At 44.5% G+C, this 16,609-nt stretch overlaps 1 protein-coding gene across 6 annotated transcripts in view; it reads left to right on the forward strand.

Moving 5' to 3' along the window:
* NSD2 (nuclear receptor binding SET domain protein 2) overlaps positions 1-16,609 on the forward strand; it is a 97,377-nt gene that overhangs the window by 40,470 nt on the left and 40,298 nt on the right. For all 6 annotated transcript variants that reach the window (XM_064286143.1, XM_064286146.1, XM_064286147.1 and 3 more), the window contains exons 4-5: positions 9,497-9,663; positions 10,132-10,602. In XM_064286143.1, the coding sequence (XP_064142213.1) occupies positions 9,497-9,663; positions 10,132-10,602 (638 nt within the window). The remainder of the gene's footprint in view (positions 1-9,496; positions 9,664-10,131; positions 10,603-16,609) is intronic.

Consider the following 16,609-nt stretch of genomic DNA (forward strand, 5'->3'; position numbering starts at 1 on the left):
TCTGTGTTGAGAGCACGGGCTCCAGAGTCAGCAGCCAGGGTCCGACTCAGCTGGTGGATCTCGGTAATGAACTACCCAGTCTCTTTAAGCCTCACTTTCCTTTTGTTTAAACAATGAGGATAATGGTAATATCACTTGTTTAGAGAGGTCTTAGCACCGTGACTAGTAAGTACTCAGTGTTAGGGGTTGTTACTCTTACCCTCTTTTTTTTTGTGTTGAAGACATGAATTTTTATTGTATGTATTCTGTCTCTTCCTGTCACCTCTAGGGCTGTTGCCTGAAAACACTGTTATTTACCTTGCAGCTCCCTAGTATTTGGCCATGTAATGCATATAATTTCGTACCCAGTGGTGAGAGTAGTAGTAGCATCAGAACCTGTCTAACTAATGCGAATCAAGGTCAGCCCAAGACATCCCTGTGAGTTGGAGGTCAGACATACCTCCACTCTCCAACCTGTTTACCAGTTCAGACACCAGCCATCCCTCCTACAGCACTCTCTACTTCTCTGCTATGTTCAGTAATTCATTGCAATGGCCACACAAAACTCACAGACCATACTTACGGTTAAGTGGCTTATTAAGAAAGTAATAATACACGGTGGGATCAGGATGAACAGGCTATAATTCAGGACTAGGATCAGGAAACATGTAGGCAAAGTCTCCCTTCTTCAGTGCAGGACGACTCTCTTGGTCCCCTCTGGACAGACTCCTCTCAGTCCCTTCACGATAGGCTTCTCTTGACCCTGCCGTCTGTCACCACCGACTTTGCTGCAGGGCCCCCTCTGGGCCTGTTGCCACCAGCTCTGCTGCAGAGCCCCTTCCAGGCTTGTCTTCATAGGCTCTGTCGCTGTCTTCAGTGTTACGGCTCTTTTAGGAGTTGCTTCTCTCTCTGCTGCTTATGTCTTCTTTCTTCATCCTGCTCCATCCTGTTCTCTTCCTGGTTCTGTCTCAAAACTTCTGTAGGGTTGACTGCATATATATACAACTCCTTGTCAGTTTCAAGGCATGGCCTCTTCCAGCGGGAGCCTTAAACTGACCAGTCATCTCTTGGTAGGCCACAGATACTTCATTTGCATAGGAGGCTGTAGTCACCTCATTTGCATAGTCTGTTGACCAATCCCTGCAAGGTGCATACCAATCACAGGGCAGGCTGTAGCCTAGGACCAGACAAAAAGTATTACAAGTTGTTTACAGCTTACCCAAGAAATGTCAATCAATCTGGGCAGAAGTAATAAACCCTCTGGAGTAGGAAGCCAGAGCAAAGGTAACTCCTCAGAGTTTAGGGGAAAAATCTCTTAAGCTGTTTTTCCAAAGAACCAAGGCAAAAGGCCACATAAAGGAACTCATTTCAGCAGACTGTTGCTGAGTGTCTTTATGTTACCAGGCTTTCCTCCAGCTTTTGCAACAATACCATGTGTTACACTTGGATTCTGACTTTTTTTTTTTTTTTTTGAGGTATTTTGTCTGTTTGCCTAAATGCTTTCAAACCCACTGTTCAAAGTGAACAGTACAACAAACATGCTATCTACCCCTCACCTAGAGTTACCATCTTTTAATACCTTGCTGTACCTGTGTCATCTTCTCTCTCTAAACACACTTCCACTTTGCCAAATAAATGAATAATTTCTTTTATAAGAATTAGCACCAAGCTGGTTGCTGTGAGGTAGAGGTTAATGATGTTTAGATTTTCACCTCCTCCGAGCTGCTGTACCACTCCATCGTTTCTAACACCAATTGCACCCCCTCCCCTCAGTACTCTTCCTCTCAGCTTTGGGTTTGGTAATTTACTACAAAGTCTCACAGAATTCATGAACTGTACTTAAGTGGTTTATTGGGGGAAGTAACAGGTTACAACTCAAGATCAGAACCAAAGTGGAAATAACTGGATATAATTCGGAAGACAGGATACCATTTGTCCTTTAATCAGGACATCAGGACAGCTTCCAACCGAGACAGCTCTCAGCTCCTTCTGAGCTGTGCCTGCAGGTAGGCCCTTCACTCGGACCCACTGCTGCTGGCCCTGTCGTCTCTTGGCTGCTTCTCACTGTCTTGCTGTGTTCCTTGCCCTCCTCAGTGTTAGACAGCCCCACTCTTTTCGTGTCTCTTTGAGAACCTCTGTTGAGTTGGTTAATTATATAAGCAAGTTACTCAATCCTGTTGGGTGGTTTTATGCACCCTATTTGTGTAGTAGACTGACCAATCTCTGCAAGGTGTGTAAAATAGATCAGTCACAGGGCAGGCTGCAGCCCAACCAGCTGTTTCTGGCAGGATTATAAATCCAAGGCCAGAAAGGCCATGTGTATGCGAAACCCATTGCCTTGCACAAACCCACGTACAGTGGTTTGTAAACGTTACGGCACTTCACCCCTAAATGTATCAGTGGAATCTTCTAAAGACAAGGACATTTCCTAACCTACCTAGCCTTCCAGCCACACTTAAGAAAACACTAAATCGGTAACATCATCCGTCACTGTAGTCATTACTTAAATTTTCCTCATTCATCTTCAGAATTTCCCTTCTGGCTTCTCTTTTCTTTAGTCCGGGATTGGATCAGGGTGTGTATATTGCATTTGGCTGTTGTGCCTCTTCAGCTTCCTCCAGTGTAGACCCACCAGTCCCCATCCCCACCCTTGTGACTCGGAGCTGGTCCTGCAGAACGAACATGGTATGCTCTTGTCTGTTCCCTTGTTATCAGACTTGTGTCAAAAAGGTTAGGCAGAAGCCCCACTTGGGTGATGGGAGGTGATTGTGGAAAAAGGAGCTCACACTCGGAACCGTGGAGTGGGGTTTTGGTCACTTCCTGAAGATCTGTATGCAGGAAGAGGCCGGGAGTGCGCACCCCCTCACAGTATAGCCCCAGTAGTCCATTTCTTCTGGAATTGTCTTAGGCTGCAAGGGAGGCCCTTGGAATCACAAGTAAACCAACTTCAGAGGGCTGATAATGTGTATTTAAAAGGCAGTTCTGAAGGAGAAGAGTCAGGGTAAAAGGTTCAGATGACCTTTGAGAAGAGAGAGAGGCAGAGGGACCTGTCCCAAGAACAGAGGGAAGCGAGGGGAGGCCACGTGGGCTGCTTGATAGCCCCATCAGTGTCCCTCCGCCCTCATCACATCAGGAAGCTCCCAGTGCCAGCTGTCGCACACCCTGGTCAGTTGGTGGTGGCTACCAGAACTCTCCAGGATAAAGGCATGGTCCGTTGTCATTAATGGGTGATCTCTGGGTGACACTGAAAGCCTTCCCCCATGATTTTAGCATTCCTTGATGATCCTGCCTGAATAGTTTACTTTGTTGGCTTATGAAATGCTACCTGTCTGTTTTTATCATGCTTTCTGTGTTTAATTAGCTTTTTTTTTCCTGTGAAAACGGGCTCCCCTCTAAAAAATTAGCTATGTATTATAGTTCTTACTTTTTTTAATGCTCGAATCGTCCTAAATTTGGCCAGTGAGAGTCTCATTAAGTCTCTTTAAGCTGTGTCCTTTTGACTTGGCTGCATTAGCCAGCCTTTGAGCACTTCTGTGTATTCTGGCTCAGCAGGATATTCTTGTACCTTTTTTGCCTCAGTCCTGGAATCAGCTATTTCTCCGAGAAGGCCTGGGTTTTTTTTTTTAGTAGAGAAATGTTGTAGAAACCCAGATCTGGGCATTGGTTGGGTCTGTTGCAGTGGCAGCTAAGAATTTTCTGGGGAGATGTGGGTAGTAGACTTCCAGGCAGTGCCGAGACCTGGTCTCAAGTAGAGCTCTTGGGCCCGTTTATAATTCCCACACTCAGTGTGAGAGCTGAGACCATGAGTGGGGGATATGCTCCAGGGGTTCAGGCATCCTCTTTGGGGAAGTACCAGGACATAAAGATGGCTTCTGGCATGGAGCTGGCCTAGCACGGGGTCCTGAGAAGCCAGGACGTTCTTTTATTCTTCTGTAAGATGAAACCGCCTCACCTGACTCCTTGTCCCCAACTTTGTAAAGTTTTAGGGGCATTCGTGTATTTTTGATTATTATGGACCTACTTGAATCTATGAATCTTGGTAATGCACTTAATATTTTTTAGATTGAAGTGTAATGTACATGCAGAAGAGAACAAGCCAAAAGCTACAGCTTAACCTAGATTTTTTTGAAAGTCCAAATTTCCTTTGAAAATCGAGTTAATGAAGTGTTTTGTGAAAGCATTTTTGAGATACCTAGCAGGCAGAGCTTGTCTTGGCCACCGTCTGCCAGGACACCTTGATAGATTAGCAGCTTTGCGGCCCGACCGTTTAAGTTGGAAACAGAAGATAAACTTAGGTTTTAGATATTGTACTATGAAGAAAACTGAATTCCTTATCTGGGAGCTTTACCATCTTCTCTTCAGATAATTGGGGTCCAGAATCGAATAATTTTCTACTATGGAGATTTTTATTGTCACTTTTTCTGTGTTATAGTAGGGAATCTTTTTTTTTTTTCTTGCAGTTTGCAATGCATTTATAGTTTAGCAGCTTAAATTGATGGGAAAATGATCTGTTGACAGACATGTTTTTTTTCCGAAGTTGATACTTGAGGATAGTGCAGCCAAACTACTTGGCATGAAATTGCAAAAAAATAGGATTGTATATCTGCAGAACACAACTCTCTAGTGGAACACAAGCTAAAAGTGCTAAAAATCTCAGTGTACTGGTACTCTTTTTTTTATAATTTTTATTGTGCTTTAAGTGAAAGTTTACAAATCAAGTCAGTCTCTCACACAAAAACCCATATACACCTTGCTACACACTCCCAATTACTCTCCCCCTAGTGAGACAGCCCGCTCTCTCCCTCCGCTCTCTCTTTTCATGTCCTTTTCGCCAGCTTCTAACCCCCTCCACCCTCTCATCTCCCCTCCAGGCAGGAGATGCCAACACAGTCTCAAGTGTCCCCCTGACCCAAGAAGCTCACTCCTCCCCAGCATCCCTCTCCAACCCATTGTCCAGTCCGATCCCTGTCTGAAGAGTTGGCTTCGGGAGTGGTTCCTGTCCTGGGCCAACGCCAGTAATGTTTTTAAATAGGCCGTCTTCTGAAGTGATTTACATGTGTTAATTCACTGAAACTTCAGATACAAGGTCTGGTAGTAGGGAATCTTAAGAGTTAATCCTCATTATTTTATTTCTGAATTTCAGCATCTTTCTAAAAATCTTATAGGTAATCTGACTTTCTCATGTCTGCAGTTATTTGATATTATAACCTCCTTACTGACTTTTTTCCTGTTCTGTTACTGAGAAAAAAAAAAAAAAAAAGACAGGTGTATTAAAATCTCTCAGTGTGGTAGTGGATGTGCCCTTTTCTACTTGTGGTTCTGTCAGTGCCCCCAGGGACTGAGGGGGAAACCCCGGCATGGGGGCACTTGTCACTTGTTCCCTTTGGAGCTCTGTAGCCTCGTGTCCTTGTGACTTTGTCCTGTGTTCCCCTCCTGTTACTATAGGTACCCCTGGCCTCGTCTGCGTCATAATGGGTTCCATGGTTCCCTGGAGCTTCAGCTCCAAGGCAGCTTTGTGCCTTGGTGGGTCTGTTCTATATGCCTGACCTAACAGTTCAAGGGGCCATCGTCAACTTAACTCACAGACTGCTTATAATCTGGAGAGAGACTCTGGTTCAGCCTAGCCCAGAGGGTGGAGGGCCACCTCTAGTCCAGTGGGTCAGGACAGGGAGGAAAGGAACATATACAGCAGGGCTGTTGACGGAGCCCAGGATCTCTTAGAAAGGGGTGTGGGTAGGGGAGTTGATCACAAGCATTTCCATACAGACCATGATTAATGAACATCAGAAATAATGTGAAGAAAGAATTACTAATAAATGGTGCTGGGACAGTTGGTTAATTATATGCTAAAATAAAACAGATGTTCACCTCTCAACTTAGACCAAAATAAGATTCATATGGATTAAAGAAACTCATAAAAGTAGGAGAAAATTGGGTTACTTTCTACATAGGAAAGAAATTTTTAAAATGTTATACATTTATTTTGCCAACTTGCAATTAGACTGTTTTTTCACCTGGTATGTAAGGAGCTTTTCAATGTCACTAACTATTCATAAATATGATTTAAGTTCATATTATTTCATCATATAATACTCTTAGAGATTTTCATTATATACAATGCTATGGCATGTATTTATTTCCATGACTCAGGAAAGCTCTTTCAAAGTACTGAAGTAGTGGGGGGGAAAAGGAAAAAAAAAAAAAAAAGTTGCCATTGAGTGTGTGTCAGAGTAGACCTGTGCCCCATAGGGTTTTTAATGACTGTAATCTTTCAGAAGTAGATTGCCAGGCCTTTTTTCCAAGGTGCTTCTGGGTGAACTCAAACTGGTGGTGTAAATGCTTAAGCACATGACCAGGGACTCAAGTAATGGAAGAAATCACAAATCCCTTGACAGCTTTCTTTTTTTCAAAATTGGGCTTTAGATGAAGGTTTACAGAGCAAATCAGTTTGTCATTAAAAAATTAATACCCATTGTTTTGTGACATTGATTGCCATCCCCACAACATGTCAACACTCCCCTTCTCGACCTTGAGTTCCCCATTTCCGTTCCTCCAGCTTTCCTGCCCCCCTCCTGCCTCCTCATCCTTGCCCCTGGGCTGGTGTGCCCACTTAGTCTTGTATACACGGTTGAGCTGCGTGTATTATTCTTTGTTTTATGGGCCTGTCTAATCTTTCGCTGAAGGGTGCACCTCAGGAGTGACTTCAGTACTGAGTTAAAAGGGTGTCCAGGGGCCATACCCTCAGGCTTTCTCTAGTGTCTGTCAGATCAGTAAGCCTGGTCTTTTTTTGTGAGCTGGAATTTTTTTTTCAAGTGTCCCATCTTAAAACTCATCCTTATGTTATAGTTAATTTCTCCCATTGAGGAAACAAATGAAAACCTCTGTTTGATTACAATCTCTTTTCTGCTCTTCGGGTCACATCTTCTAACCCTCCATCCTTACCTTCCAAGTTCTCCCTTTGTGTGGAAGAGTTCTCCCTCATCTTTTCTCTCCTAGAACCTTCCTTTTTTCCTGCTTCAGTCTGGATTACTGGCTTTCTTAACCTTTTGCACGGCAGCAGTAACCTTAGAATCTCCTTAAGACGCTTTTCTGAGTTAACACTTGTTTTCTGTGATTCATGGCAAGCTGTTTCTTGGTTAATTTTCCTTTTTTATTGGAGCACATTTTTTGGCTTTCTTAAAGAAAGTGATAGTAGCTAGATCTGAATCCCTGCAGTTCAGGGGATGCCACTTCTCTACCTTCACGCTTGATTTGGCCATGTGTAGAGACTTACATTGAAAACAGTTCACCTCAGGCTAGTGAAGGCATTCCTCTGTTGCCTTCCAGCATCCAGAGTTGCTTTGGAAGCTCTTTGCCGTTGTTCCTGTTTCATTAAAACAGAGGCTGTTCTCTCTCACACACAATGTGAGTGGAGCCTGTCTTCTTCCCGCAGCTTGAATTTCATAAAGGTGGGCCCTGGCATGGGTGCTGGGGGAGACACTTACAGGGTGCTTTAGTTCTGCAGCATGTTCTCATGTTAATTTGATGAGTTTCTCTGGTCTTCTGTACAGAAGGCCTATTATTTGGGATAGCACCTTAGGGATTGGTCCTGTAGCTTTCTTACGGAAGAAAACATTTTTTCATCGTAATGTTTTTCTTTCTGGGAGATTTCTTAACTTCATTTCCAAGCTACCGTGTTGGATTTTATTTTCATAATTGTATTTTAACATTTTTTTTAATAGCTCTTTGGAAACCGTGGTGGCGTAGTGGTTAAGTGCTACGGCTTACTCTTTCCTATAGGGTCGCTATGAGTCAGAATCGATTCAACGGCACTATGTTTAATAGCTCTTTGGAGCCCTGGTGGCACGGTGGTTAAATACTTGGCTGCTAAACAAAAGGTTGGCAGTTCACATCCACCAGCTCCTCCTTGGAGACCCTATGGAGTAGTTCTTCTCTGTCCTATAGGGTCATATGAGTCAGAATTGCCTTGACAGTAATGGGTTTCAATGGGTTAATAGCTCTTACTTTGTTCTTGTTTTGTAGCAAACTAGGGTTTTCCATGGTCAGGTTCTTTTCTTCCTTGCATTGTGTCTGAGGCCTTGCAGAAGCTGTTCGTTTCTTTGGATTTTGGACTCTTTCATGCCGGAGGCTCCCCTGGGTGCCACGTGCGTTGCTGCTGGGTTTGCATTTAAAAGCACAGTGCTTACAGCTGCCTGAACATGTGTGTATGGGAGGCTTTGTTACCTGGCAGACTTTACTTTAGGGGGTCCACTTAACAGTTGGCCACTTAGCTTGGAACCTCCAAGAAACACAGTGGAGAGGTTCTTCCTCTGAGGCGCTTCTGTTCTCCAGTCAAGTATCCTTTGATTTCCTGTGGCCAGCTTTCTGCTGGAGAGGATAGTGACTGCTGGGCCCCCCATTTCTCTTCCCTTGCCCCTTGGTGTTACCTGAGAGAATGGCCTTGGTTGTCCTCGGTGTAGGAAAGAATTCAAACACTGAGACAAACAGTGCCAAGCGAGCAGAGGTTTATTAGCTAGGAGAGGCTTAGTAGTAAAAGTACGCTTGACTAAGGAGTGTCAAGCGGGCTACTCAGGTAGAGAGAGAGCGTGAGTGCCTTGATACAGTCGTTTTCTTAGGGTTTTATACCCTTTTTCTCCTCTCTCCCCCTGTTAACGTTTAACTGCCAAGTCAGGGACCCCTGTAGAGGCCATTTCCTCGGCGGCTTATCGTTTAATTACCAAGTCAGGGACCATCTTATTGAGGAATGTCACCACCCCCGTCTCTTTCTCCTCCCCAGTGCAAGCTCTCCCCCCTCTCTCTCACACTGGTACAGAGGTCTGACTTTCCAACTGGCTTACCTGATTTCAACCTCACACTTGACCTTAGTGGAGTCTGGCATCCCCTCTCGGGTTTTGGGGTGATAGCACCTCCTTCTTTACCCAGGTCCCCTGTGGGCCGCATCGTGGGATACGGCTTCGTCCTCTGCTGAGCAGTAACAGCAGCGGACATCTGAGCGGCCACTGTGGGCTCTCCCAGTCACCCTCTGAGGTCGTCGGGGCTCTGTCACCTTGAGCACTGTGCAGGAGCCCATCAGGGCTGCACAGCTGGAAGGTGGTAGAGCTGGGACAGGAGCCAAGGCTGCTGACTCCAGTACACTGCCTCTGAATGCCTCTGAGGTCTTTCTTCTGAAATGCCTCTCTTTGCTGATGTCCCCTCTTATTTTATTTATTCAGTATCTTTTTAAGAGAATCTCGGGAAGGAGAGGCGATAAAGGGCTGCATTGGATCCACCCTCTTTCGCAGTCCGTTTTGAGCCTAATCTAAGTCTCTTGTAACGAGTGGTGGGTTTCCCTTCTTTGGCAGCGAACATGGTAGGGATAAGAAGAGGAGGATTTATTTTGTGGTTGACAGACTCAAACAGCACTAAGTAAAGCAACTTCAAAGCAGCTCCCAGCTTCATATTGGTAATTTTTAATATATTTGCTCATTTCACCCCAAATTCTAACTTACAGGTTCTAACGTTTTATTTTAAAAACTAGGTCAGAAAAAGAGTGCACGCCAGTATCACGTACAGTTCTTTGGTGACGCCCCAGAAAGAGCTTGGATATTTGAGAAGAGCCTTGTAGCTTTTGAAGGAGAAGGACAGTTTGAAAAATTATGCCAGGAAAGTGCCAGACAAGCACCTACGAAAGCGGAGAAGATCAAGGTGATAGATGTTCCTTATAGGAAGTAAAACTTGTGGACAGAAATTTTTGTTTTTTTACGTTACTATCTTTTGAAGTTATAGTTGCTTGAAATATTACAATTTCTTATTTCCATTTGTAATTGCTTACTTTTGCCCAAGTATGCCGTGGTATATATGGCAACTTTCTTCAGACACAATTTATTGTTCTCTTTTACTTATTTGATGACTTCCAGAGATAACCGGTTTTATAATTTTCGTTTTTGTTTATGTATATATAGATTACATTGCTAATGTAATTGGAAATGATTTCTAGATTAAAGAAACAGTGGGATTATTCTATCAAGCTGAATTGTGTCTAAATCCTTCTGGGTAAATTTTTATAGTTTGTGATTTCTAAGTTTATCTGAAATTCTAAAACTATCCTTTAAAGTTAGTTAACTCTTCTGTTTGTGTAATGAAATTTATAATGTCTTATGTTTTTCTTTTCAGCTGTTAAAACCTATTTCAGGGAAATTGAGGGCCCAGTGGGAAATGGGCATTGTTCAAGCAAAAGAAGCTGCAGGCATGTCAGTAGATGAGCGGAAAGCCAAGTTCACCTTTGTGTATGTGGGGGACCAGCTTCATCTTAACCCTTGTGTAGCTAGGGAGGCTGGCATTGCTACGGTATCCCCAGGAGAACTGGTTGAATCTTCAGGAGTCAATGACAACGCTGAGTCTGTGAAAGAAGAGGGTGTTCCTGTCAAGAGAAGGAGGAGAGCCAAACTGCTTAGCTCTGCTGAAGGCCAAGAAAGTGATCCTGGGACAGTGAACACCACTCCTCAAAAGATGGCAGAGGCAGACCCCAAAAGAGGAGTAGTGTCTCCCCCTGGGAGAAAGAAGGCCACAGCCTGCACTCCACGAAGTAGGAAGGGTGATGCAGTGTCCCAGTTTTTGGTCTTCTGTCAAAAGCATAGGGATGAGGTGGGTATTATAGTGGATTGCGACCTACTGTGCTATGACGCTAGGGAGTTTCTGAATTTGAGAACTGTTCCTTCAGTGCAGAACCATCTGTTTCTCAGCAGTGTCAACAGAGTCCACAGTGAGCGTTGTGTCGACTTTAGATCTAATAGGTAAATATTGTCAGGGGCAGTCATTGGGACCCTTGGGGGCAGGTACTTGCCTTTTCCACTCTGGGTTACAAAGATGTTCCTCACAGTGTGAATGAGAAGAAGATACTGGGGACAGTCGGAAGCGGGTTTCAGTGGGGGTCCTCTGCCAGGAGCTTTGCCTGACCTTTGGGTTAGTGTTTCCTCTGGTATACTGTTCTGAAGCTTCTAATAGTTTAAAATAAAAAACCAAGCCAGTTGCCACCAAGTTGATTTCTGACTCATGGTGACCCCATGTGTGCAGAATAGAACTATACTCCATATGGGTTTTCAAGGCTGTGACTTTTTGAAAGCAGATTGCCTGGTCTTTCTTCCATGGTGCTTCTGGGTAGGTTTGAACTGCAAAGCCTTTGGTTAGTAGTCAGGCACTTAAACATTTGTGCCACCCAGGGGCTACACTCATTGTCTTAGTTATCTAGTAGTGCTATAACAGAAATACCACAAGTGGATGGCTTTAACAAACAGAAATTTATGTCCTTACAGTTTAGGAGGCTAGAAGTTCAAATTCATGGTGCCGACTCTAAGGGAAGGCCTTCTGTCTCTGTTGGTTTTGGTGGGAAATCCTTGTCTCTTTTCAGCTTCTGTTTCTTGGTTCCTTGTGTATCTCATGTGGTTCGCCATCCATCTTCCCCCATCTGTCCTTGCCTGGTTGGTTGCATGCGCCATATGTTCTTTTCTATCTCAGAAGAGATTGATTGAAGGCATGCATTACACCAGTAATTCCTCATTAGCATAACAAAGAAAACCCATTCCCAAATAGGAGTGTGACTATAGGTATAGGGCTTAAGGTTTATAACACATAGTTTTGGGAGACACAGTTCAATCCATAACACTCATTTAAAAAGACCAAATGTATCTACTAGCATTGTTGCAACAGTGGGCTCAAACATAGTGGCGATTATGAGGATGGTGCAGGACCGGGCAGTGTTTCGTTCCATTGTACATATGGCCCTACCAACAACATCTACTAGCATTAAGATTTGAGGGTTTGTTTCCATAATACTTGAAAGGACAGTAATGACTAAAAATTTCAAATAATTTTCTTAATTGTTTTCATAAAATATACAACCTCTTAGTACATAGTAAAGGCTCCACTTCATTGTAAAGAATTGAAGGGACTGGGCTCCTCATTTTTTTGTTACGTTAACTATTACTTGAAGTAAGTAGGTTATATAGTCTAGGCCTTTTTGTTATTTTTGGAGGGGGGTGTTTATTTTAAATTTACTTGGGAATTTTCTATTCAGGAGTCTAAATTCATACGGTGGTTAAAAGTACCAGTGAAAAATAGTGTCTGCTTTCCAAATTTTTCCTTGAATGTTGTTGAACTAGCACCTGTTTGTGGCAGGCAGCCCAGCGCAGGAGGACCACGAGGCGTTCCCAGAGAGAAGCTTGGATGCATGGTTGTGGTGCCTCAGGGAGTCCTCGTACTGCAGTGCTTTTTCTCCCAGGGTTGGAGTGTGGAAGCTTCCGTAGAAAAGTGGTGCCTTCAAGAATGGTTTCTTAGGAATGCAGGGGTGGTTTAATGTTAGATGGTCTGTGATTGTGATTCATTTTGGTAATAGATGAAATGATCATCCGATAAATGGAGAAAAAGCGTTTGATAAAGTTCATGGCTCTTTGGTGGTAAAGAGTCAGCAAATCAGGCCCGGCAGGGGATGTCTCTTAGCTGCTAAGGGGCAGCCATCAAAGTTTCGATCAAAGTTTTGAGACTTTAGAGGCATTCCCTTTACGTTTCTGACTGAAGCAGGACACCTTCTGTCACCACTTAGGTTAAACGGTGTACTGAGAGTAGTAGCTGCTGCAACAAGATACAAAAAGTAAATAAAAAAGCCCAATTGTAAAGGAAGAAATGAAACTGTTCTCTGCAGGAATGGTTCCTTATGTAGAAAACTGAAGAAAATTTACAGAAAATCTTTAGTGTTAATGAGTTCACCAAGGTTGGTGGCTATAAGATCAATATACAGAAGCAGCAACAAAGAGGAAACGTAGTATTTAAAAATATACTGTTTATAATAGCAACAAAAACTTAAGGTACCAAGGGATAAATATGATCAACTGCATAATTTTGGAGAAAAAGAATTCTGGTATTTCAGCAAACTCAAATAGATTATATCCATATATTGAGAGATTCAGTGTTCTGATGTTTTTTCCTACTTAAACGTATAATTTCGATGTAATTTTAGTAAAAAGCTCAGCAGGAATTTCTTTGAACTTGATAAGCGGTTGCTAAAATAACCAAATAGGAAGAGCAGCATGGCCTGAGGACTTGGCCTACCAGATGTGAAGTCGTGTTTTTGAAACCGTGACATTTGTGTGGCGGTGAGCAGACCAGCCGCCCAGCAGAGCCCAGCGCAGACTCGCGTGTGTGGAGACTGGTGTGAGAGGCTGGCGGGCCAGGCCCGGCCCGGCTAGTGGGCTGCTTAGGAAATGGCGCTGGGCCCACTGGCGATTCTGGAGCTCTGGCAACACCCAAGAGGCACGTCACCACTTTGGGAGAGGGGAGGACTTCTTAGGTGAGCCACATTAGTCACAGATCATAACGGAACTACATTTAAATGAACGTTTATGTGCAGTGGACACCATGAGCAAAAGGAAGGACAAGCTATACATACAGAACCCAAACATTCAGGAGGAAAGGGGATGGAAATGAGAATGGCGATTCACAGCTGAGTGCTGGGTGGACACTAAATCCACAAGGACATGCTGCCCAGCCTCCCTGGTCACCAGGGACCTGCAGATTAGAATCACAGGCAGATATACCTGTACTTCATAGCATCGGACAAGCAGAAACGACACTGGAATGATGCCAGACTTTGAGAAGATGAGCAGCAATGGGAATCCCTACACAGTGCTGCTAGAGGGTCGTATAGTAGACACTTTTGAGAGAAATTTGGCAATCGCTAGTAAAACTGAAGAGGTACACTTTCTAGGTATTTACCCTCAAGAGATTTTGCCATTGCACCCAAGGAGATACATGCCACAGTGTTCAGAACCGTAAAAATTTATCAAACGAGTGAACAAACTGTGGTATATGTTCATACAGTGTAATTTTCTACAGTAATTAAAATAAATGAACTATATGTTGAAGAGAAAAGCAAGTTGTTGTAGGGATGTGCATATCATCATATCATACATATAAAGTTTTAAACGGGTTATATAATCATCATTTAGCTTTATCTACCTGTCTGCCTACATTCAAAAGGAGCAAAAAGGTAGCTGTGAACTGCACAGGCCTCAGTCCAAGAGCTGACACCACCCAAGTAGCTGCTGACACCTGGTGGAGGAGCTGCAGTCACTGCTGGATTTAAAATGATACAGAAGCACTCAGCAATGCCGATTATTACTGCATTGGGTGCACCGTGGGTGAGGGTGTGATTGGTAGGACGTGCCTCCTGGTTTCCTGCATCATAAGTGAATTCCCTTCTGAACGTACACCTGACACTTAACGGGTAGAACCACGGGCATGATTGGTGAAGAGCTGCACCCTCTCAGACTCTGGAAGCAGGGCCAGAAGACGTTAACCGTTGTGAACAGATGCTAACTGCCTAGCCAGCCATGCTCTGGGCTGCTTCTCATCTTTTCTCCGTGGTCTCCTCATTCTGGTTTGAAACTATGAAAGAAAAATGAGTTCCTGAGAATTCAAACCACCACTTCTTGGGACCCACATTGATCTCAGATGACCCCTCTAGTAGTAAGAAATGAACCAAGAGCAAACAGAAGTCTGTCGTTCTGGCGACTTCCAGCACCTGGTTCGTGTCCTGAAGGCTGGTGCCTACGTGGGATAGCAGCACGCAGAGAAGTGGGTGTGTGCGTGTGCGTGTGTGTGTAGCAGTAGTGCTGCTGCCCTGAGGCCTTTGGGGAAGCACACACTCGGCAGCTCTTGCTTGGCTCTGAGCGCCCCCAGAGCACTTCTGCACAGTCGATGTTGGCATCTTACTGAAAGTAATGTAAAAATGAAAGTGGAGGTACACACCTAAAATTCCACTTACAGATTAGTGACCAGCACCTTGCTCTACCCGTACGTGATCACTGTGGGGTATGTGGCCCTTGAGGGCCTCTTCCCTCCCAGCTGGTTCCTGTGCTGGTTGGTTTTGAGTAATGTCCCAAGCACAGAGTGCCCCATAAATACTTGTTGGATGGGTGAATGAATGAAAGTAACTCCTCAGCTGAGACTTAAAAGGAAGAGTGGAAGTTGGCCTGGTGAAGGAGAAGGCCTTTCTGGCAGAGCATGTGGGGGTGGAGGCTGCTGGGGAGACAGACCATCGGTAGCTTGAACGTGAAGAGTTGCTAGGTGAGAGAATGAATGCTGGGTTAGGCATGACCTCCCAGCCATTGCTAAGCAGCTTGGATTTTACCCTAGGAGCAGTGTGGCTGTGACCCCTCAGGTTGCAGGAGGGAGACTTGGAATGGGTGTCTGGAAGTGGATGGACAGGACCAAGAGGCAGGAGACTTGCTGAAACCCAGATCACGAATCACGGTGATCTGGGCTGGGCTGCCAACTTGCGATTGGTGGATATGAGCAGATGATGAGAATGTTTAGGAATAGAGCCAGCCAGGTGCAAGGGGAAGGCAGCTGTTATGGATTGAATTGTGTCCCCCCAAAAAGCCTGTCATATTGGCTAGGCCATGATTCCCAGTATTGCGTGATTGCCCACCAGTTTGTCATCTGATGTGATTTTCTTGTGTGTTGTAAATCTTGTCTCTGTGATGTTGATGAGGTAGGATTAGCAGCAGTTATGGTAATGAAGCAGGCCTCAGTTTACAAGATTAGGTTGTGTCTTAAACCAATCTTTTTTTGTTGTTGTTTTTCATTTATTGTGCTTTAAGTGAAAGTTTACAAATCAAGTCAGTAGATGCTCTCCCCCAGTGAGACAGCACACTCCCTCTCTCTATCCTGTATTCTATGTGTCCGTTCAGCCAGCTTCTGTCCATCTCCGCCTTCTCATCTTGCCTCTGGACAGGAGCTGCCCACATAGACTCATGTGTCTACTTGAGCCAAGAAGCTCCGTCCTCACCAGTATCATATTCTGTCTTACAGTCAGGTCCAGTCCATGTCTGAAGAGTTGGCTTTGGGAATGATTCCAGTCTTGGGCTACAGAAGGTCCAGGGACCATAACCTCTGGGTTTTCTCTAGCCTCAGTCAGAACATTAGGTCTGGTCTTTTTGTGAGAATTTGAGGTCTGCATCCCAATGTTCTCTTGCTCTATCAGGGATACTCTGTTGTGTTCCTTGTCAGGGCCGCCATCAGTTGTAGTTAGGCACCGTGTAGTTCTTCTGGTCTTAGGCTGATGTAGTCTCTGGTTTATGTGGCCCTTTCTGTCTCTTGAAGCCAATCTCTTGAGATATAAAAGAAGCAAGCAGAGAGACAGGAGGACCTCATACCACCAAGAAAGAAGCACTGGGAGCATAGCACATCCTTTGGACCCTGAGTCCCTATGCTGAGAAGCTCTTCGACCAGGGAAGATTGATGACAAGGACCTTCCCCCAGGGCTGACAGAGAAAGCCTTCCCCTGGAGCTGGCACCCTGAATTCGGACTTCTAGCCTTCTAGACTGTGAGAAAATAAATTTCTCTTTGTTAAAGCCATTTCCTTGTAGTATTTGTGTTATAATAGCACTAGATAACTAAGATGGTGGCCTCGAGGAAGACTCAGGAGCCTTGTTTGTTGAAGCCGCTGTAGATGCTATTAGGATTCATCCCAGTTGGGGACACTGGAATTGGGGGGTGGGGTGGGGCGGGTGGTGGGCAGTGGGCGCTAGGGCCAGAGATAGGTGAGCCAGGAGGGTAACAAGCCCAAAAATAGATGTGCTACATTTGGGGAAT

Source organism: Loxodonta africana, chromosome 5 (genome assembly GCF_030014295.1).
Source record: "Loxodonta africana isolate mLoxAfr1 chromosome 5, mLoxAfr1.hap2, whole genome shotgun sequence".
Taxonomy (NCBI): Eukaryota; Metazoa; Chordata; class Mammalia; order Proboscidea; family Elephantidae; genus Loxodonta; species Loxodonta africana.